This window comes from Myodes glareolus, chromosome 5 (genome assembly GCF_982192425.1).
Source record: "Myodes glareolus chromosome 5, mMyoGla1.1, whole genome shotgun sequence".
Taxonomy (NCBI): Eukaryota; Metazoa; Chordata; class Mammalia; order Rodentia; family Cricetidae; genus Myodes; species Myodes glareolus.
Genome location: NC_142030.1, coordinates 24,332,316 through 24,354,128, shown reverse-complemented (window position 1 = coordinate 24,354,128; position 21,813 = coordinate 24,332,316). Strand labels below are relative to the sequence as shown.

The 21,813-nt window shown below is 46.4% G+C and overlaps 1 protein-coding gene across 2 annotated transcripts in view; it reads left to right on the top strand.

Moving 5' to 3' along the window:
- The first annotated feature begins 12,450 nt into the window (after window positions 1-12,450).
- Window positions 12,451-21,813, top strand: part of Olfml2b (olfactomedin like 2B) — a 37,371-nt gene continuing 28,008 nt past the window's right edge. The window contains exons 1-3 of one of the 2 annotated variants that reach the window (XM_048452733.3): window positions 12,451-13,015; window positions 15,488-15,751; window positions 17,597-17,704. In XM_048452733.3, the coding sequence (XP_048308690.3) occupies window positions 12,842-13,015; window positions 15,488-15,751; window positions 17,597-17,704 (546 nt within the window). In that variant the 5' untranslated portion in view covers window positions 12,451-12,841. The remainder of the gene's footprint in view (window positions 13,016-15,487; window positions 15,752-17,596; window positions 17,705-21,813) is intronic. The other variant, XM_048452742.3, reaches the window with a different exon arrangement.

The following is a 21,813-nucleotide window of genomic DNA, read 5'->3' as shown; positions in this document are numbered from 1 at the left end:
ACCAACTAATCAAGCAAACAAAGAAGGCACACTTGATAGCAAAATTTAACCCTTTCATGCAGAAAAAGGCAGAAGCCTTAAATGTATTGATTCTTGCCATGTGCACACGAGAAAATACAATCCATATCAAGAGGCAGAATGTTTCTTCAGCCCCAGAAAGGTCGCCTTCTCTTTCTTTCTGTCAGTATCAACATCTCTGAAGAGGCAATGACACAATATTGTCAGTATGACTTTATTTATTTTGTCTGGCCATTTTCATTTGTTTGTTTTGGTTCAGCACAATATTTTTGGCTTTGTTTCTGTTATTATCTGTACCAGATCTTATCTTCTGCATTTTTCTATAAGAAAGAATTAAATTTTGCTATCAAACACACCTCCTTTCACTGTAACATGAGGGCCGGCTTGTTGGGGTTTCTGTCCCGCCCAGTACCCCAACAAGCCAGCAAGTCCCAAGGAAAATCACACGGAGTCTACATTAGGTTATAAACTGATTGGCCCATTAGGTCAGGCTTCTTGTTAACTCTTATAACATATATTACCCCATTATCCTTATCTATGTTAGCCACATGGGCTCAGTACCTTTCTCAGTGTGACAGCTTACATGTTGCCTCTTCGGTGGTCTGCGCAGGAGTGCCTGAGAGAGAGCTTCTGCTTCCAGAATACTCCCAGTCTCTTTGCTCCACCCCTACTTCCTGTCTGGCTTTCCCAACTATACTGACTGCCTGGCCAATCAGCGTTTTATTAAAATATGATTGACAGAATACAGATAATTCTCCCGCACCATTTCCCTCTTTTTTTTTTTTAAACAAAGGAAAATACCCATAGTCCATTTGTTAGGAATGTGGGCGTAGTATTTCAGGCTACTTCCTGCTGGTTGGGGGCGCTGATGATCTTATGGGGACCTAAAGAAAATTTAGAGTTATAATCAAGTCCTGACTGAAGTATCCTGTGAGTCTTGATCATCTCAGGCAGCAGTCTTGAACCTGTTCTGGATGAAGAACTCAGACATCTGGGCCATCTATTCCTGTCGGAGATTTTTCAGGTGGCCTCCCTTGGTCAAAGGTGATTTTTCTTAACTCTGAATAAATCCAAAGCCTCTCGTTTTCTGTGGAAACAAAAGCAAAATCTCTTCTCCAAAGTAACATACCTTTTGACTTCAGTTTTGAAGCCAAGGTATTTTCAAAATTTCTATCTTGGGTTAGTTCAGCAGCATTTATAAACAAAAGTCTTTTAGCAGTTGTTGCTCCCTCCTCAACAATCAAACAATTTAAAGAGAGCATAATAGCATACAGTATGAAGATTCTCTGTGCATTTTCCATCTTTATGTGGCTTTATTTTAACCTCTATTTCTTTTATTTTTACTTTTACTTTTTGCTTTTGAGACAGGTTCTCTGTATATATCTTTGTCCTGGAATAACTCTGTAGACCAGGCTGTCCTTGAACTCACAGAGATCCTCCTGTCTCTGCCTCCCCAGTGCTGGGATTAAAGGTGTATGCTACCACACCTTGAACTCACAGAGATCTGTCTGTCCCTGCCTCCCAGGCATTGGGATTAAAGGTGTGCACTACCACACCTTGAAGTCACAGAGGTCAATCTCTACCTCTGTCCCTTGAAGTCACAGAGGTCAATATGCCTCTACCTCCCAGGGCATTGGGATTAAAGGTGTGTACCACCACACCTAACTACTCTCTTTTTACTTTAAGAACTTTAACTTTTATCCTGAATTTATTTGTAACACACTATAAACCATTTAGAGGTTTTCTTCATCTTTGAATCTCTCTTTACTGTTTATCTCCCTTTTCTGACCACATGAGCCTTTAATTTACTAAGCAATATGGAGAGCAGTGGCTTTGACGGCTAGATCCAACCCACTCCCCAGCTCTTCAGTCTCATGGCTGAGATACCAGCCAGAGCTATGTTCATTGCCACAACTCTATGGCGTTTCAAGGTCCTTGCCAGCAAGCAAGCTGCAGCATTCTGCTCACAGACAACACTCAGTCAGACTGCCTGCCTGAAAGAGTCAGAGATTACCCTGTCAGGACAGCCCAGAAAGCCGGCATTGTAAAACAGCGCAGCTTTTTTCCTGCTACGACTGAAAACCGAAAAGCATGTGTTCCGCTTTTCATCAACACGGTTTAAGTGCTTCACGGCAGGACCTCTTTAAAGAGCTGCAAGGTTTTGCAGCTAAAGCTGAGTCAGGAAGCCTCTCTCAGATGAGAGTGCTTGCTTGCCTCTAGCAAGCAAAGTAGACCCAAGAAATTGCTGCTACCAACAAAACATGCTTTACTCTATTCTTTCCCAAGCTTTCTCAGGCTTTCTGTGGATTCAGTTATCCACGTCTGGGCGCCATATGTAACATGAGGGCCGGCTTGTTGGGGTTTCTGTCCCGCCCAGTACCCCAACAAGCCAGCAAGTCCCAAGGAAAATCACACGGAGTCTACATTAGGTTATAAACTGATTGGCCCATTAGGTCAGGCTTCTTGTTAACTCTTATAACATATATTACCCCATTATCCTTATCTATGTTAGCCACATGGGCTCAGTACCTTTCTCAGTGTGACAGCTTACATGTTGCCTCTTCGGTGGTCTGCGCAGGAGTGCCTGAGAGAGAGCTTCTGCTTCCAGAATACTCCCAGTCTCTTTGCTCCACCCCTACTTCCTGTCTGGCTTTCCCAACTATACTGACTGCCTGGCCAATCAGTGTTTTATTAAAATATGATTGACAGAATACAGATAATTCTCCCGCACCACTTTCACAACCACAAAGGTCACAAAAGTCTGTTTTTGCCATTGGAAGTTGTTCTTCTCCTGACCGGGAGACCTTTGTCTACTCAGAAAAACCATAAACGAAATAGAAGGCAGAAATTCATTTGAATTTTCCTATCACCACTTAGAATTCCAGCTTGTATTTCTTTCACTGGATATCAGTCCACTGCAGAAATATATATCACATTTTTTTTAAAAAAAATGGTCTTTAATTCATAAACATATTTGAGTTATTTTTAGTTTAGGCTCTTGTGAGCAAAATTGTCCATAGCCAGACACCGTAGCACTGGGAAGACTGAGGCAGGAGAACTGTGGGTTTGCAGCCCCTGTGGGCTACACAGAGAATTTCAGAGCAGGCAGGGTACACCCCACCTCAGAAACAAACCAACTAGCGTGCTATTTTCCAGTTGTTTCGCCTTCAACAATTTAGTCCAGCTCTCAGCTTCATTTTCTTCTTACCTGCAGCCTGAAGGTCATACCCACTCTGTGTGATGGTTGTGAAGACTAAACAAGATGAATTGTTTAAGGCCTCTGTCTTAGTCCATGTTCTATTGCTGTGAAGAGACACCGTGACCATGGCAACTCTTATAAAGGAAAACATTTATTTGGGGCTGGCTTACAGTTTCAGAGGTTTACTGCATTATCATCATAGCAGGGAGCAAGGCAGCAGGCAGGTAGACATGGTGCTGGAGGAACTGAGAGACACTGGGCCTGGTTTGAGCATTTGAAAAAAATCCCAAAGCCCATCATACTTCCTCCAACAAGGCCACACCTCCTAAACCTCTTAATCTTCATCAAATTGTGCCGCTCCCTAAAGACCAAATATTCAAATCTATAAACCTGTGGGGGCCATCCTTATTCAAACAGTCACATCTTGTCAGCCTAAAGAGACATTGTGCACCTTGTCAGATCCCCCTGCAGGTACCGAGAGGCAGTGCGTTTCTAGGCATTCCGCGCTGGGTCTGGTGCTCTGAGAAAGGAACCCGGCTCTTGGCCAGAAGCACTATTGCTCAGGAACCACACGTACCACTTTCAGATAACAAAACGCCAACTGTTTTTATTTCCTCGCCAGAAGCGAGTGAGGAAGAGAGAAAAACAGATGGGGCATTGAATGAAATCAGAGAGATGAAGGAAGGTTAGGATGGGGGTGGGAAATTCCCCAAAGGCTTGAGCTGTGTTTTACATGAGAGAGAAGAGATGCCAGCTGAAGACGAAGTGGAAGCTCCAGAGGTCTTTCCAAATCTCAGTCGTGTGGTTTTTATTTCAGGTGTCTCCCTGGATGGGAACTTTGGCTCTCAGAGCACATAGCTGGGTTTCTTTACGTCTGGAGTGAGTTGACTTTTCGCTCAGGACCCGGTGTCAGGTAGAAATGCTGGTGCCACTTCCCCTCAGTGGCTTCCTTGCCCTGCCCTGCCATAGAGATGACCCCCACCCACCACCCCTCAGCTACAGCTACCTGGGCATTGGTGTCTGGCTGCCTTGTCAGCAAAGCTTAGCGTTGGCAGTTGATTCCACGGTCTAGGCTCTGAGATCACAGACATTGCTGTAGCTTTAGAGAATTATTGGTTTGGCTGGGGGGCAGAAGGTGACTCACTCCTATAATCCCATCACTGAGAAAGCTGAAACGGGAGGAACTGCAAACTCCAGGCAGGTTTAGCAGACTTCATAAATTGTAGGGCCTAGATTAAGACCCTGTCTCAAAACAACAGAAAGAAAGGAAAGAAGAGGAGAAAGACGAAGAAGAAAAGGAGGAGAAGAAGGAAAAAGAGAGGGGGAGAAGTTTGAGGGGGTGGGGTTTCTTTTTTCTTTGGAAAGGATAAAGACACATGGGTGATCATGGCACAGAGAAAACAGAGGAGAATAATATTTTAGTTCTGCTGTTGGCTTTTGAGACAGGGTTTCACAATGTAGCCCAGGCTACCCTTACTGTGTGTCTCAGCATTCTGACACAGGAAGAGTATGATTCTTCCACATTAAGATGGAAATTGAGACCCATAGACAAACACAAGTCACTAGAGGCAAACACTGGAGTCCATGCTGGACACCAAAGTCCATAGAACATGTTCCAGAAAGGACTAAGGTCAACTAAGTCTTGATTGCCTGTGATAGCCAGTGTTAACTGTCTGTCAGCTTGGTGGAAGACAGGCCCCTCAGCATGCCTGTGAGAAATAATCTTGATCACATTGTCAGTGTGGGGAGACCCATTCCCACACCCATTCCCGTACAGCAGGCAGGACCATTCCCTGGCTGGGAGACCCTGGACAGCAGAAGGAGAAGGTAAGTTGAACGCTCATTCTCCCATCTCTGTTTCCCGAATGTGGATGTGATGTGAGCAGCTCTGTCAAACCCCTGCCACTGTGACTTCTTTGCCACAAGGGACAATAATCTGGAGCTATAAATCGAGTCCACTCTCTCCCTTATGCTGCTTCTTGTCAGACTAACTCACCACAGCAATGGTAAAGAGAACAAGGCACCACTTCTCTGATTCACTTCTTTTTCTCTTCCCGTTTTTCTTACTTTTTTTCTCTGCTTTATGAGACAAGTGTCATGTAGCTCAGGCTGGCCTTAAATTGCGTAGGTAGCCAACACTGGCTTTGAACTCCTGATGCTCCAGTCCCTACCTCCTGATTGCTAGGAATACAGATGCAACCCACCATGTCTGACCGATACTCAGTTTTTTTCTCTCTCTTCCCAGATAGAAAGTTGACTTTCTCTCTGCTCCAAACAAAGGAACCAGTATAGGTTTTTTTTGTTTGTTTTTGTTTTGTTTTGTTTGTTTGTTTGTTTTTAATCTTTGATCTTTGGGAGGCCTGCCATCAGCTCCCAAAGAAATAGAGAAACTTTTTCTTACTTATGAATGTCTGGTTATAGTTTAGCTTGCTTTTAGTCAGTTTTTCTTAACTTAAATTATCCCATCTACCTTTTGCCTCTGGGCTTTTTGCCTTTCTCTATTTATTCTGTATATCTTTCTTCCCTTCTTGCTCCGCAGCTGGCTGTGTAGCTGGCCCCTAGTGTCCTCCTCCCCTTCTCCTTTTTTCTCTCCTTCCTCTTCTCAGTTTCTCCTCCTATTTATTCTCTTTGCCTGGCAGTCCCACCTATTCTTCTCCTGCTGGCTGCTCAGCTCTTTATTTGACCAATCAGGTGTTTTAGGCAGGCAGAGTAACACAGCTTCTCAGAGTGAAACAAATACAGCATAAAGAATGTAACACCTCTTTACATCGTTAAACAAATGTTCCACAGCATAAACAAATGTAGCACGTCTTAAACTAACATTCCACAGCACACCAGTGCCTCACACCTGCTGTCCTGGTGCTGGTGAGGAAGTCCAGCTATGGAGCAAGCTGGCCAGCACACTGGCTTTCACAGCTTTACCCCAGACCCCAGTGTGAAGGTATCGGAGCTGGATCACTGAGCTGAGTCCCAAGTTCACCGACAAAGCATACCTGGCTCCAGAGTCTCTCTGAAATCAGAGTTGCCCAGAGGGTGGTGAGACGTTGGGCTGGGAGCAGATTCACCAAGGTAGGAGGGAGAGGCTGTCCGTCAAAGATAATATACATCTAAGCATGCTGACCAAGTCTCAGGAGATAGGGAGGAATAATGCCCTTTTGTGGAATACATAGAAAATGCGAGGAAATAGAAAGCAGGCAATATATTTTGGCTCAGCATCCAGAACCTAAACAGCATATCTTTATTGAAAACGTAATTTGTGCTTGATAAGCACATGCTGATTTTACTATTATTTAAAATTAACATTTTACTGTATAAATCTTGGTTTAATAAAAAGAGAAATGTCAATGGCTAGTATAGTAAATAAATATAGATGTCATTAAACACTGGAGAAATCCAAAGAAGAAACACGTATTCTTACTTGACAAGAAAAAAAATCTGTGGTGGGAAAAGAGTTCTCGTTTGTACCCATGCCTAGGATCTTGTGTGTGTGTGTGTGCGTGTGTGTGTGTGTGTGTGTGTGTGTGTGTGTATCCCCGAGTGCTTATATGGAGACCAGGCTCTGATATTGGCTGTCTTCTTCTATTACCTACTTTATTTCTATTTTATATTTTGAGACAGGCCCTCTACTGGCCTGGCTGACCAGCAAGCCCCCAGGATCCTCTTGTCTCTGCCACCCAGTGCTGGAATTATAGGCACACACCACTCTGCCAGCTTTTTATGTGAGTGACGGAATTCAAATGCTGGTCCTCTCACTTGCGAAGGAAGTTCTTCATCTCTGCTGAGCCATGTTCTCAGTCCCTATCGTCATGATTTCTAGAACGTGAGTTCCTGAAGTCCAAGGCCATGCTGTAACCACGCTGTATTCCAGCGTGCTGTGCCCAGTGAGGGCACCTGGCTCCCCGTGTATGTTCAGGAACTGAGTTAAGCTGAACTGAAGAAGCAAGAACACAGACGACCAAGGGTGAAATACAACGAGAAAGCAGCGAAGCAGAGAGACCAGGGAAGAAAGACCTCATTTTCGCCTGCGCTCTCCTCTCTCCCTCCCTCCGTCCCGCATTTATTGCAATTCCTTGGCCTGGCTCCGACTCTTAGCCAGCCAGGGAAGGGAGATGGCAGAATGATGTTGCTCATGGGACCCTGCTATGCTCTTTGATTCTGCTGCTGTGGGGCAGGTGCTTTTTCTAAATTACACACAGAGGTGGCAGGTCATTTCTAGCCACCAGCCCCACCTGGCAAATGAAGCCTTGGTTGGCAACAGACTGACATTTCCGAGGAAAGCCAGGGGGCTCCTGGGTAAATGGGAAAACAGATGCTCCTGCCAAAAGCAAACTTGGTGGGGGCTGGGCGGCAGGGTGATGGCTGAGGTAGTCAGGCAATCCCATGCATGTACCAATATACTGGCAGGCAAAAACGGGAAGTGTCCCGGGCCTCTGAGAGCTGAAGTAGCACACTTGGGGCTCCTGAGACCCTTTTGAACATTTCCACAGAATGTCCCACTCCACATACATGTCCACATTTGTAAGAGGAAGTGATGCCACCAATTTGGGGGTCACTTGATACCTGGCATAGGCTTGGCTCTCAATGCAGCGCTGCCAGCACGCAGACTCTTTCTTGTCTTGGCACCTTGGTGACTTCAACTGTTAGGCACGGAGGGTTGTATTTACTTTATACGAACACACTGAGGGTTGAAGGACTTGAAGTCAACAGGCTCTTAGCAAGGGATCTGGGGAGTCTACAGTAGATAACTCTGTGGCTTGAAAGCCCAACTCAGTCTCAACAGATCAGGGTACCAGATTAGCAAAATAAAGGATGCTGTGGGATAGAGATTTCCAAAAGACACATCACAAAGGATTCCTAGGGAATGCTTGAACATGTCCTAAGAACATGTGGCCTGGGCATCAGCATCTTTGACTGGCTACTCAAACTCCAAAAGGGAAAGTGGTTGGTAACTTAGTGGTAGAGTCACAGCTTAACCAATGTGAAGGCCAGGATTCAATAAGCAGGGAAACAGGGAGTTAGGGAGGGAGGGAGGCAGATAGGCAGGCAGGCAGGGAAGGTGGCAGACAGGCAGGGAGGGATGCAGGGAGATAGGAAATCAGGGAGGGAGGCAGGCAGGGAGGCAGGCAGGAAAGGAACACTGAGGAGAGTCTTTTTATGATGGGTGTAAAGCTAGCCACACTAACCCCATTTAAATGAACATTTTTAAAAAATGACTTGAATAAAGACAGAAATTCTACTTATTAAATTTGGAACTCACCCAAAGTTAGAACAAAGATTTTTTTTAAAAAAAAATCATGCTTTCAACAGGTTGAAATGATGAACTAAACCCACCATAATTTTCAGCGTCAAAAATGTAAAAAGTCCATATTTGGGTTAAACAAAAATCACTAGAATGCAGAGAATAGAAGAAACCAACATAAAACTTACATATGAAAAATGAAAACTACATTAAAAAATAAATCAACGTGAATCACTTGTGAAATGTGACTGCCAAGCTGAGGTGGCTGCATGCTTCATTAATGAAAGAGCAGTACCAGGAAAGCAAGTGTGGTGACTCACACTGGTAACACCGGTGCTACAGAGGCTGATGTAGAAGAAATGCCATGAGTTTGAGGCCAGGATGGGCTAAATACTGAGTTCTTGGCCATCGTGGGCTAGAATGAGACCCTGTCTCAAAAATCAAAACCAAAATGCCTTCTTAAAAGAGCAGAGTTAAGAAAAAGTAAACCTATTTTTTCTGTGCTCCAACTTTTCCTCAAACTGGGGGAGAGAGACAAAGAGACAGACAGAGTCAGAGAGAGAGACAGAGAGAATCAGAGAGAGTAACAGAGGACCTGGAAAGCCACATGATCTGAGAAAGATACTCAAATGGAGGAAGAACAGGGACCTATTCAAAGAATGAGTGATTTAGAAGGTGTGTAATTTGTATCATCACAAGAAAGAAAAGCTCTCTGGTGGAGACCTCTTAAGCACGTCCTTTGGGACCATAGAGTTGAATATTTCAAAGATAGTTTAATAGTGAGTCTTAGGAAGAACAACAAAGAAGACCCTAAGAGAGACATGCATGGATCTAATCTACATGGGAAGTAGAAAAAGACAAGATCTCCTGAGTAAATTGGGAGCTTGGGGATCATGGGAGAGGTAGAAGAGGAGGGGGAAAGAAGGGAGGGGCGCAAAGAAAAACATATAGCTCAATAAAAACAATTTAAAAGAAAAGAGTGAACCGGAGAAAGAAGTAATCCTCTGGTGAGAAAAATAAAGATTCATGGCCTCAAGAACAGCTGCTCTAGCTTCAAGCACCATGACCCATTCAAAGAAAAGAGGGAGGGGGGTAGCGACAGAAAGCCCCCACTTTCCCATTGGTTTCTCACTGGGGATTGAATATATCTTCTGGAAACTCCTTGCAGGCTTGTTCAATTTGTTGAGCAACACAGAATCCTATGGCTACGTTTTGCTGTACAGGAGACAAGAAAATTGAGTATCTGACTATGGGTAGGCAAATCAAGCTTAAACCAGTTATGATCAGGTCAACATGCCAATACCCTAGTAACAGTAGGGTAGATAATGAAAAGAGTTTGGTAGGTTCCTTGATTACACTGAGCAGCTCTATAGCCAACTCCTATAGTTAGGGGGAAATGTATATTTGATTAGGTCATTGCTAGTAGGAGTCTCTGGTACTCCAGTCAAACGCACGTTTGTGAATACAAAGATGCTGTTGATGAAGGCAATGGGGAATAAATACATCCAGTTAGACTACTTGTAGCTTCTATTTATTCAACCAATAGTCATCGAGTGGCCACTGTGCTTGTGGTATTTTGAATGAAAATGTCCTCCTTACCCCCATGGGGCTCATACATTTAAATGCTTTGTCCAAAGTTGATGGAACTCTTTGGAAAGAATTAGAAGGTGTGGCTTTGTTGGAGGAGGTGTGCCACTAGGAGTGGCTTTGGGTTTCAAAAGCTTATGTTTTTGAAAGCCCAGTTTCCCTCTCTGTCCTTTGCCTGCCAACCGGGATGTAGCATGAGGGCCGGCTTGTTGGGGTATCTGTCCCGCCCAGTACCCCGCAACCGGCAAGCCCCAAAGAAAATTAATCACACAGAGAACTCTATAAGTTATAAAGCTGATTGGCCCATTAGGTCAGGCTCCTTATTAGTCCTTGTAACTTACATTAATCCATTATCATTATCTATGTTAGCACATGGCTCCATACCTTTTTCAGCTGGGCAGGTTACATGCTGTCTCTTCGGTGGTCTGCACAGGAATGGCTGAAGAACCTCTCTGCTTCCCAGAATTCTCCTGTTCTCATTGCATCACCTCTACTTCCTGTCTGGTTTCCCGCCTATACTGCCTGCCTGGCCAATCAGCGTTTATTAAAATATGATTGACAGAATATAGACAATTCTCCCGCATCACCGGGATGTAAGCTCTTAGCTGTTGCTCCTGCCTGCCTGTCACCATACTCCCCCCGATGATGGTCATGCACTCTACTACCCTCTGGAACCATGAGCCCCAATTAAATGCTTTCTTTTTTAAGTTGCCTTGAACATGGTGTTTGGTCATAGCAGTAGAAAAGTATCTAAGACAGTGCTCCAGGTACTGGTGGCACGCTGAAGATGTAACAGTCTCTGCCGTGTTACAGTGGGAAAGACAGATAAATTCCCAACAACCAGTCCTGTAGGAACACATCACCACAGAGGAACCACCCTGGGTCAGGAAAGGCTCTCCTGACCGGTGATTGTCATCTGAAAAGAGAATGTGAAGATTAAGGCTGCCATCTGCCCAGAAATGCATCCAGGATGCATCGGATCTATCTACTACCATTGAAATGTCCTCACTGTGATGGTCACCCTCCTCAGTCTCACTCTTCCATCAAATCTTTACTGACCTCGCTAGCATGGCCTGCTTCTTCTTGAAGCTATGCAGGATATGGCTGTAATCTGCCTTAGGGTCCCCATTGCTTCTCGCACCTCCCGGATCTACCCAGGAAACGCCTTGCTGACTATCACCTTGGATTTAGTCAGCCCTCAACATTTATTTTAACTGGACTTGAAAACGACCTTTATAGCATTAACCCCATCCAGTTTCAGACAAGATTGGATAGTGTTCATAGAAAAGCGTGTATGTAGCATTCCTGCAAAAGTACCTATCTAGAGGCTTAGATTTTTCTACATAAACTTTTTTTTTCTTTTTAAGAAAATACTAATACTTGTTATTATTAGGGTCAGTTATGTGGCTCAGTGTCAGAAAGCTTATCTAGGATCCAGGAGACCCTTAGTTGGACCCCTAGCACTGAAATATTAGTAATGGCAATTAATAAATGGTAATATTACATTTCTGTCAACTGTCATATCTAAGCTGGAGTCTGTTTGATTTATTACATTTATTCCAACCTTGTTGCTTAGCTTTAGGGACAAGGTGTTTAAATTTCTCCAGGAGGTCCAATCCTTGAATTGATCTGGCTCTGCTAAGCATCTTCACAGAGACAATTGTCCTGGAAGATAGAATCTTCTTTCTGAAAGTGACACATTGTTAATCTTCAGAGTAGGCAAATACAGGGAACACTAATTAAAGAGCGTGGCAGCATACTACCAAGCCCTTGCAAGCACACACCCTTTAAAGATGGTCAGGTCAGAGCGAAAGAGTGGCCTGGCGATTCGTCCCAAACCATGAGATTTTTAAGAGGTGTTCCCTGTGGTAGTTGTTTGGTTCTGGGAAGTCACCAGGACAAACGGAGCGCTAGAGACCTGTAGCAGTATCCTTATTTTAAACGTGTATCTAACTCTGCCACAGAGATTCTAACTCTGACAGAGATTCAAGATGCATCCTCTGGGTGGAGGTATCAGGTTCTAAAGTTGTGGCAGGCATGCGGACTACCATTGGCCTTAAGTTCAAAGCTGCCCGCACTACCGATGGAGTCAAATCTGGCGGGCGTTTCTCCTCTGTCCAAGTTGCAGTCCAGGGACAAGTCAGGGCGTGAAGAAAACTCGAGAAAAGACACATGAAGTCCCACTGGGGTCAGTATCTAACGTCCAAAGCAAGGCCAGCCGCGCCCTTCCCACGCCGGCCAGCGCCCACTAGCGCAGTGGCAGATCCGGGAGGAGGCGGGGTCCCCAGGCGCCGAGCCCAAATCTGTGCGCTTCCCGGTCCTCCTCCTCCGCGCCGTCACTGGCTGCATCTTTCTGCCCCGGCACAATAGAGGCTCCGCCCTCCCTCCGCGCCAGCCCCGCGGCGCCCTGGGCCAGCAGCCCTCCTTCGCCTCCCGCGCCGTGGCCACTGTCCGTCCTGCACTCGGTCCCCGTGTGCTTCGAGTTTCCCGGCGCCAGCTTCCACCTGAGCCCACCCTGCGGTGACGCCCTCAGCGAACCGGCGCCGCCTCCGCCCCCTCGGTCACCTCTTTCTTGTGCCCTCTCTGCACAGTTCTAGGCTGCTGGGGTCAGGGAGGAGATGCTCAGGGTCCCTGGGGAGTTCAGTCCTGCTCCACTCAGCCGCACCCAGCTTTAGACGGCTCTCCGAGCGGCCACTCTTCCGAACTCCTGTGAAGACGCCTTCCATCCTGTCTTTGCTGAGATCCCCTACCCAAGGTGGTCTCTGAAGGGACTAAGGTCCCTGTGTGTCGCGTCACTCATGGCCAGTCCTCTGACATTAGTTCTCTGCTTTGCTCTGATGGTGACATGGGTCTGGGGGTCCAGTACCCCTCCCACAGGGACAAGCGAGCCCCCTGATGTGGAAACAGTGGCACCCACGGAGGATGACACTCTGCAAAACGAGGCGGACAACCAGGAGAACGTTTTATCTCAGGTAGGATGAGAAATCTCATGCCCTCCCCTCTTGATTGGGGATGGTAAGGACATGATGCTGGCTCTGGATGAAGAGTTTGTGAGCAGCTGGTTTTCTCTTTATTTTTAATGAGGGGGGTATTTCCTTTTCGTTTATCACATTATATTGTTTGTTTGGTTTTGGACAGACTTTCTTGTAGACCAGGCTGACTTCCAGCTACCTGTGTAGCTGAGGCTAGCCTTGAACTTCTGGTTCACACTTCTCAAGTGTGGAGATTCCACCACACTGACTTTTTGTTTGTTTTGTTAAGGTAGCTTCTTAAAAGTCGGTGTTTGGGTCCTCCTCTAACAATTATGGAGTGTTTCAAACTTTCCAAGTGAGGAGAAAGGAGGGGGAAAGGAGGACTTCATACAGTCCTTGAGAAGAAAGGTGTATGTGTGTGTGTTGGTATAACGGCTGTGAAAAGTACCTCTTGCCTGTGTGAGTGCTTGTCACAACTGGAATGTGTAAACAGGAGAACATGCTGGATAGGGGGCAGATGGCATAAGCCTTGGGACACGTTTTATGGCCTCAGATGAGACACTGGGGCAGAACCACGGGGCGAAGACAACTGCCACATGTGTGATGCATATGAGGGGAACCCCAGGACAGAGAGATTTGTGTTAAGACCTGGTTCACTGGGAGTAGAGAGAGGAAGTACGGATCCACACAGTTCTGGCTGATTCTCAGTGGGGGCCAAGTGACCCACGATAGTGATGAGCCTCGTGGCGTGTCTATTTATGAATCTCACTCAGTCCTCAAAACACCCTGATAGCCCTCCCAGAGATGCTAGAAGTGAAAGGGTGAGCCTGGCTTCTGGCAGTCTCCAGCCTAGTTCTCGGGACAAGGGACACTTCTCTCACTTATGTGGTATTTGAGCTCTCTGAAGCTGGCACACTGATGTGCAGTGGGTGTCACTATGGTCCTTAGGATGAGTAGTGTCGGAGAAAGGATGCTGAGAGTGTTGCCTGTACCTCCACTAGGCCCTCAGTCTGGGTCTTTGTGAGAGAGAGAGAGAGAGAGAGAGAGAGAGAGAGAGAGAGAGAGAGCTACTTTGGGGTTGATCAAATGCTTGTTTCTTCTTTTAATAATTATGCTAACATATGCCCTGTGCCCACCCATAACCTCACACTGACCCTTCAATTGAAAAGACTTAAAATTCCTCCCACTGGGGCTCTGGAAAACCATAAACAAAAGCTTGCCTGAAACCGGAGCCCCCTGAAGGGAAGGAACCCATCCCGGGTTCTCTGAGCAGGGTTGCCTAGGAATCTAGGTAGTTTCAGAAAGGAGACAGGAACAATTTATTATCAGCGTGGAGAGACTAGCTGCTTAAGTCACCCTGAACTACACACACCTCCTTCTTCCACTTGGTCCAGTCTGTATTTGACAATAATCTTAACACAAACATTAGCTTTAGAAGAAACCTAACCATTGCAAGGAAAACATTACAAGCCCTCTTCCCGCAGACAGTATCCCAAGGAACATTTGCAAGTTCCAAGCCGGCCTGCTGCCATCATTAGTCAAATGAAGGAACCCCTCTGCCTGGTTAGGATAGGAGCCTTGGCTCTGGGGATATAAGCCTATTGGAGATGACTTGATGGAGCTTATGAGGGCTTTTCTCCCAGGCCAGGGACCGCAGAAAGCCTGCATGAGGAGGCTGGGAGGAGCATGTGCCCAGAAGGAAATGTTTAACATTGTAACTAGTTTTGGTTCTTCTGGTTTGGGGCTAGAGTTTTTGGGTCAGTAGTCAAACTTAGGCTTGTCCATAAACCTTACAGACTTCTGGATCTGGGATTTTATTTTTCCTGTCTCTACCAGATCTCTGTCAATCTAATCTGTCTTTGAAGGCTCATATCAAATACCACTTCCTCCAAGCAGATGGAGCCTTAGCTCCCAGCACAAGTTCATCCCTGCTCTTCAGGGGCACTTAGCACTGTCTAGTCTGTGTACCTTACTTCCAGTGGGCTATTCGGGTACAGGCTCTCTGTCTGGCCCATCACTGCCTCTCAGCATACTTCGCACAGACCGAGGAGGTGCTCTGTAAGTGCTGAATGAATAAATGGAGGAGACTCCTGTAGTCCTCATCGTCCATGGCCAGCTTTCCCATTCCTCCTTCAACTCTGTCTCCGTTTCTAATGTAAACCTGGATTTGAGCAAAGGGCTATTGAAAGAACAATGAGGATTGGTTTTGTTTTTGTTTTCTTTAGATGGTAAAAGGTTAAGTTCCCCCCCCCCCCAGAAATAGACAGCTTTCCAAGGCCAACGTGCTAGCAGAGTTCTGAGTACATTCAAGGAAATGTCTGTGTCAGCGAATTGTGAGCTATGACTTGTTCACTCCATGGCTCAGGGCTAAAGCCTTTGGCTAGGGCAGGACATTCGACAAAGTGAAATGACAGCCTCCTTGAAAAGCCTGTTTTTGCATACCTCCAACTCGGTCTCTGTGTGTGTGTCTAGTTGCTGGGAGACTACGACAAAGTGAAGGCTGTGTCTGAGGGCTCCAACTGCCAGTGCAAGTGCGTGGTGAGACCACTGGGCCGAGATGCCTGCCACAGGATCAACACGGGGGCTTCCAGAAAGGAAGATGTCTACACTGTGGAAACCATCACCTCGGGCTCCTCCTGTAAATGTGCTTGTGTTGCTCCTCCATCTGCCGTCAATCCTTGTGAGGGAGACTTCAGGCTCCAGAAGCTTCGGGAAGCAGACAGCCGGGATTTGAAGGTAGGAGCTGGCAAGGGGAAGTGCCTTGGATGAGAGGGTCCCTTGGGGATCTAAGAGACTACGAACTCATGGCTGGGCATGAAAGGCCTTCGAAGAAGGTCAGGCCTGGCCCCTGGAGTCTTCAGTGTCAATTTGAGGCCAATCTAACAAGCTGGACATTTTCATCTCTGAAGTTAGAGAGAGATGGGAGTGGGAGGAGAAAATTTTGCCCGATGCCCATCCCTGCTATGCAACCAGGGAGGCCAGGCCTAGGAGAAGCTGCCAGGCCCATCTGGCCAAAAGAACTCAGTGTTCTCCAGGAAAATCGCTGTCACAATTTACTGCCTGCCTACCACGAACACAAAAGATGCTAAAGACACAGAGAGGAGCGAGCCCTTTGGTCCTGGCACTGCTCTTGGAGTGACTTGCTCTGGTCAGGTCTTTACTACCCCAGGGCTTGTGCTTTGTAAGTGGGAAAATTTAGGCTGTGTGGGCAGCCCCTTGGCTGGCTGGGGGCTTCAGCTGCCCTGTTCCTGCTCTTTCATTAGCAGTGTGGGGAGGTCAGACTGCCTTGTGTTCCAGTGTGTGTTGCCTTAACTTCTCTGAAGTCAGCGCCCTTGAATACAGTGTGGAGGGCCTTGGGGGATCTGGGAACATTGGTGGGCGACACCTAGTGAGTAGTTGGCACAGTGCTCGTGAGTCAATGGGGGGAGATCTGATGTGTTCCTGCTAGGTCTGGGATCTGGCACCCACACTGACATAGTGGCAGAGACCTTTTCAACATGACAGGGACTGGCTCAGGTTTGGCCATGTGACTCAGGGTGGTAGCTCTACCTAGGGCTACTTTCTGAAGCCAGTACCACAGTATTCAGTTCTAGGGTTGGACCCTGGGGGGATTTCTGGAATCACACCAGGCAAAATCTGTTAGGACTCAGAAAAGTTATCAAAGTCCGTGCTAACCAGCTATAGGATCCCTTGGGATAGGAAGAGATCTTCTAAAAGTTGAGCACTTCATTTGGAAGCAAAGCAAGGAGATGCATGGGAAGAAAAGATTACAGAAGTGTGGCCCAGCACTCTTCCCCACACAGGCCCTTGGTTGGAAGGAAGACACTTTTCCATGTCTCACCTGTCCTTTTGTCTGAGCTCTGCAGGCCCTGGATGCTGCCAGAGCCTAAGTTATTAGGGAGGTATTTGGAAAAGACGAGAAGACTGTATGCCCTGAGACAGGGTGCCACCTCAAACATGGACCACTGTGTTGTTTATAAGCCAAGATCAGTTTAGTTTTCTGTACTGAGAAGACACTGGGTGACTTTCAGGGCGTTTAGTCTAGAATGAAGTGAAGGGTTTCAGAAGCATGTCCCCAAGGTGTTGACATACTATGAATTACCTGTTAGTAAAAAGTGAGCCATCATATATATGTGTGTGTGTGTGTATATATATATATATATATATATATATATATATAGAGAGAGAGAGAGAGAGAGAGAGAGAGAGAGAGAGAGAGAGAGAAAGAGAGAGAGAACAGGGATGAGGAGCTTAGAGTCTAGTAAGAAAGGCAGAATGGAGGCAGCTGGCCTGCTCTGTAACAGACACAAACAACCTGTTAAAGTGTCTAGACCTCAGGTTTATGTTCCTGTAAGGTCATCTATCTAATTGACATTTTGCAGGCAGAATACACATCACAGCTGGGGCTTTTCTGTGTCCTTCCCTACACAAATGTTCTTCCCAGGGCACCTCTCAATTCCTGGCTAGTGGCTTCCATGTAGAGCCACCACCACAGAGACCTAAAAGAGAACTTCTTTCCTGGGGTTCTCTTGGCCCCAGCCTTGAGCCTGAACTAACTAACCCTCTGTTCTTGTTCCTTAGCTTTCCACAATTATAGACATGCTGGAAGGCGCTTTCTATGGCCTGGATCTCCTGAAGCTACATTCGGTCACCACCAAACTGGTGGGGCGAGTGGATAAGCTGGAAGAGGTAAGGAAGAGTCCAGTCTCACTATTGTTTTTGCAGTCGCGCCCCGAAGGATATAACACTTTAGTTCTGCTCACTCAGCCCCTGGGAGAAGCTCATGGACGGGTGCTGCTGACTGACGTCTAAGCCCTTGTGCCCAAAGAGTTACTGCTTCAAGCGCAAATCTATTGTGTTAGTTTCGGAGTGTGACTGTAGAGCAATGGTTCTCAACCGTCCTAGGGCTGTGGCCCTTTAATACAAGCCCTCACATTGTTCCGTTGCTACTTCATAACTGTAGTTTTGCTACTGTTTTGAATCGTAATGTAAATAGCTTATATGTGAGCCCCAAAGGGGTTGCGACCCACAGGTTGAGAGCCACTGCTCTAAGTGCTGGATTTAATAACATTTGTAGCCACTATGCTGAGTATATATGGGTTGATGGCCACAAACATGTCAGCATTTCTCATGGGATAGATAGGCTTTGGGGGTCCTATCTTGGGGAATCTGAGGTTCCCTGCTGAGTGATTAGTAGCTGTGAGAAAGAGAGGATCTCTAGTTTATGCAGCAAGAGCAGCAGGCTCGGAGTTAGCAGAGTGAGTTACTCCGTCTGCCGCCACCAAGCAGCCATACCCCTGCCCCTCTCGTGATGTCCTGCCCACTTTTGTATGATTTTCCAGGCGACAAAAGGTACACTAATCATCACGGAACTACGTCAAAATCATTAAACACAGCATCTGAGTTACGACCAAGGAGAGGTGAGGGTAAACATTCCCACAGTGCAGTGCTGGAAATGCTGGGCAGAGAGGATGAATCACTGCATTCATGATTAGCTAGCTCAGCACCTTCCCTTCACTCGTAAAAGACACTCCCAGAGGGGCCTGTGAGATGAGTCAGTTGCTAGAGGTGATTGCCGCCTGTACCTTTACTGAGTTCAATCCCCGGGACCCACATAGTAGGAGGAGCATACAAACTTCCCCAAGGCGGACCTCTGACCTCCACACCTGTGCCCTTCCCCCCCCCCCACACACACAGAGAGAGAGAGAGAGAGAGAGAGAGAGAGAGAGAGAGAGAGAGAGAGAGAAACAGATTTTTTTTAACTGTCCCCAAAAGTCAGTCATGGTAGCCCATGTCTCTAATCCCATCTCTTGGAACGCAGAAGCAGAAGGATCATGTGTTCAATGTCAGCCTGAATTACATAGCAAGGCTTGTCTCAAAACCCTTTCCTAGGAAGTGAACCCCGGTTCTGTCACTCTTAAGTTTAGACCCGTCCATGCTGAGAAGAGTTTTCAGAATATGAACATTGTTCTGGGGACATTAGTGGGTTTAAAGTCACTTCAGTTGCCAAGTGTGGTAAGAAGGGACCAGGGTCTGCAGCTTGAGCCTGCAGACAGAGTGAGGCAGCCACACGGACTACATCAGCCTTCTCTACTCTGCCGACTGTCACCAGAGGGACTTCCTGGCAAAGTAGACCCGATATTGATAGCTAGAATGACATTACCATCTCACTCCAGATGCAATCCATGCAAACACAGGACCCCTCCAAACGCATTGGTTCCGAAGGGTCAAACCAGAGCCCAGACCTGGAAAATGTCTGTTCCCAGAGTCCCCTAGAACTGCCCAAATGTGTGATATCCCTTTAAGAAAACGATTAACAGCCACCCTTTACAGTTTTGTTTGCCCTTGACAGCCACATAGTTTCCATTCTTGCCAGCAAGTACAACTCGGGGAAGATATCTCTGTGAGAGGAGATCAGAGGCCAAGATCAGGTACCCATCCTCAGAGGAAGCCAGTGGAATTGACTCCCAAGATGGGCCACACCCATTCCCAGCCCCCGTAGCAGGGGACCCACTTCTGGCTGGGGGTGGAAGCAGGAGGAATCTGGTGCAGGGCAGTGCAGTGGCCCAGCGGGATGGCACTGAGTCACTGAGGTTTTGTCTCAATCGTCATAGTGACGAGAGTATCTCTTTTCAACGCTCACGTTTGGTAGCCAGCGTTGGACTTTTATAATAGCCGTCCTTGTGTTTACACAGCATTTTACAGTTTTTTTTTAAACATTCCATATACATTTAGTGATTTGTTTCTGTGAGCTGAGCAGGATGTGAGCCCTCAGGAAATTCCATGGCTTGCCTGAAATCAAGAGTTAGGGCTGGGTTCTGGTTCAGGCTTTCTGGTTCTGGTCCAGGGCTCTTTCTAATCAATCTCAGAAGTTCCTTCCAGTCCTTGTTGTCTGCCTTGTAGGCATCAGTTTTTCCTAACCAGAGTTTAAAAACCATAGTTCTTCCAAAGAAGTTTCTCACAGAACTGTGGCTGTGTCCCATATGTATGAAGGTCCCACTCCATGGAGGTTTCCCTAAGCCAGACAACCCGAGGGAACAGGTCGCTGTGCTTACAGGAGTCTTTTGACCCATGAGGTGAAACGCTGTATCCTAGACTGTGGTGGACTCAAGACTATGCAGGGTGTCTGTCTGGGGTATGCAGTGATTGAAAAGGCAGAATGTGGGTAAATGGAAAAAACACTCCCTCTTTCCAGCCTGGCTCTGTAGGAGGAATTGGAGTAAAATTCTGCTCCCACTTCTTTCAGATTCTTGAATCCCAAGGGGAGTTCTTTGGAGGTCAGACAAGACCAAAGAAGGTCAGAGTGGAGGGTTTGTTCTCTCAGAGTAAGTGTGTTGCTTGGCAGAGCAAGTGGGCACACGTGTGCACATCTGTCTCAGACATAGAGGAGAATGTAGGCATGGAAACCTCATTTGCAGATGAAAGAGGAAGGAAGAGGGGAGAAATGAATCCCAGTCAGAGACTCCTCACTCAGTAAAATCCTCCCTGGCAGCTCTGCCTGTGGGTTGAGTTTCCTTGAGCTTTTATTTTAAATGATGTTAGCACACCCACAACCCCCACGACCTCCCAGGCTCACCCTCAGGGAAGCTTAATCATCTTCCTTGTTTTCTTTTCTTTTTTTAGGTTTTTTTTAAAGGATTTATGTCTTTATTTGTATGTATTTGAGCATTTGCCACATGTGTACCTGGTACCCAGGGAGGTCAGAAGAGGGCATCAGATCCCCTTGAACTAGAGTCACAGATGGTTGTACAGATGGTTGTGGGTACTGGGAACCGGACTCTGTCTTCTGCAAGAGTAGCCAGTGCTCTTAATCACTGATCCGTCTCCCCAGCTCCCTCCTTGCTTTGCTGTGCAAGTTTATTCTCTAAGGATGAGTCCCAAGTGTGATAGCTTTATCTGTTTTTGAGCTTTGATTATATAGACTCCTATAGATCACATGTGTGTCTTTGAGAATGTGTATATGTATATGTCACCCAGCTTCACATTTTAAGCATTTAACTCTGTTGTCTCTGTGTCTTATGATTCACCAGTCTTTATTCCTATGTACTATTCTGCTATATGGATATACTATATGGATATTATCTATATGTTCGGTGATGATAGACCTGTGAATTATTTCCACATCCATCATTCAGAACAGCCCAGGAACACCCCCGTGTAGGACCAACCCTGTGTGTGTGCCCGGGCACATGCCTGCTCGCATTCTCTATGACATAGACAAAGAATGAAGTGAGTGGATCATTAATCATCTGAGAGCAGCGGTTCTCAGCCTTCCTAATGCTGTGCCCTTTGATACAGGTTCCTCATGTATGGTGAAGTCCAACTATAAAATATTTTGTTCCTATTTCATAACTGTAATTTTGCTAGTAATTATGTAATTATGAATAGTAATGCAAGTATCTGATACACAGGATATATGATATGTGACCCCCAAAGGGGTCATGACACACAGGTTGAGAATTGCTGCTTTAGACTTTAAGGGGGTATTACTAAACTCGAGCGAGTACAAGTTTATATCCCCTCAAACCGATATTAAACTTCATCAATCCTTGATAAGGTCAGGCTTTCCAATTTGGGGCGGGGTGGATATACTGTAGTGAAACTATTTGATTGGGTTCCAAAATCTGAGCCCCAAACACCTTTCGTATGCACTCTGGGGAGTCCTGAAACTCCTGCACCCCGCTTTGAGAACTGGTGCAGGAAGAAGAAACAGCTGATGACCTTCAACACGGTAGACTCATGCTGACAGCCTCCTGTCGATGGCTGGGGAGGGAAGGGAATTCAGAGATTGTGACGGG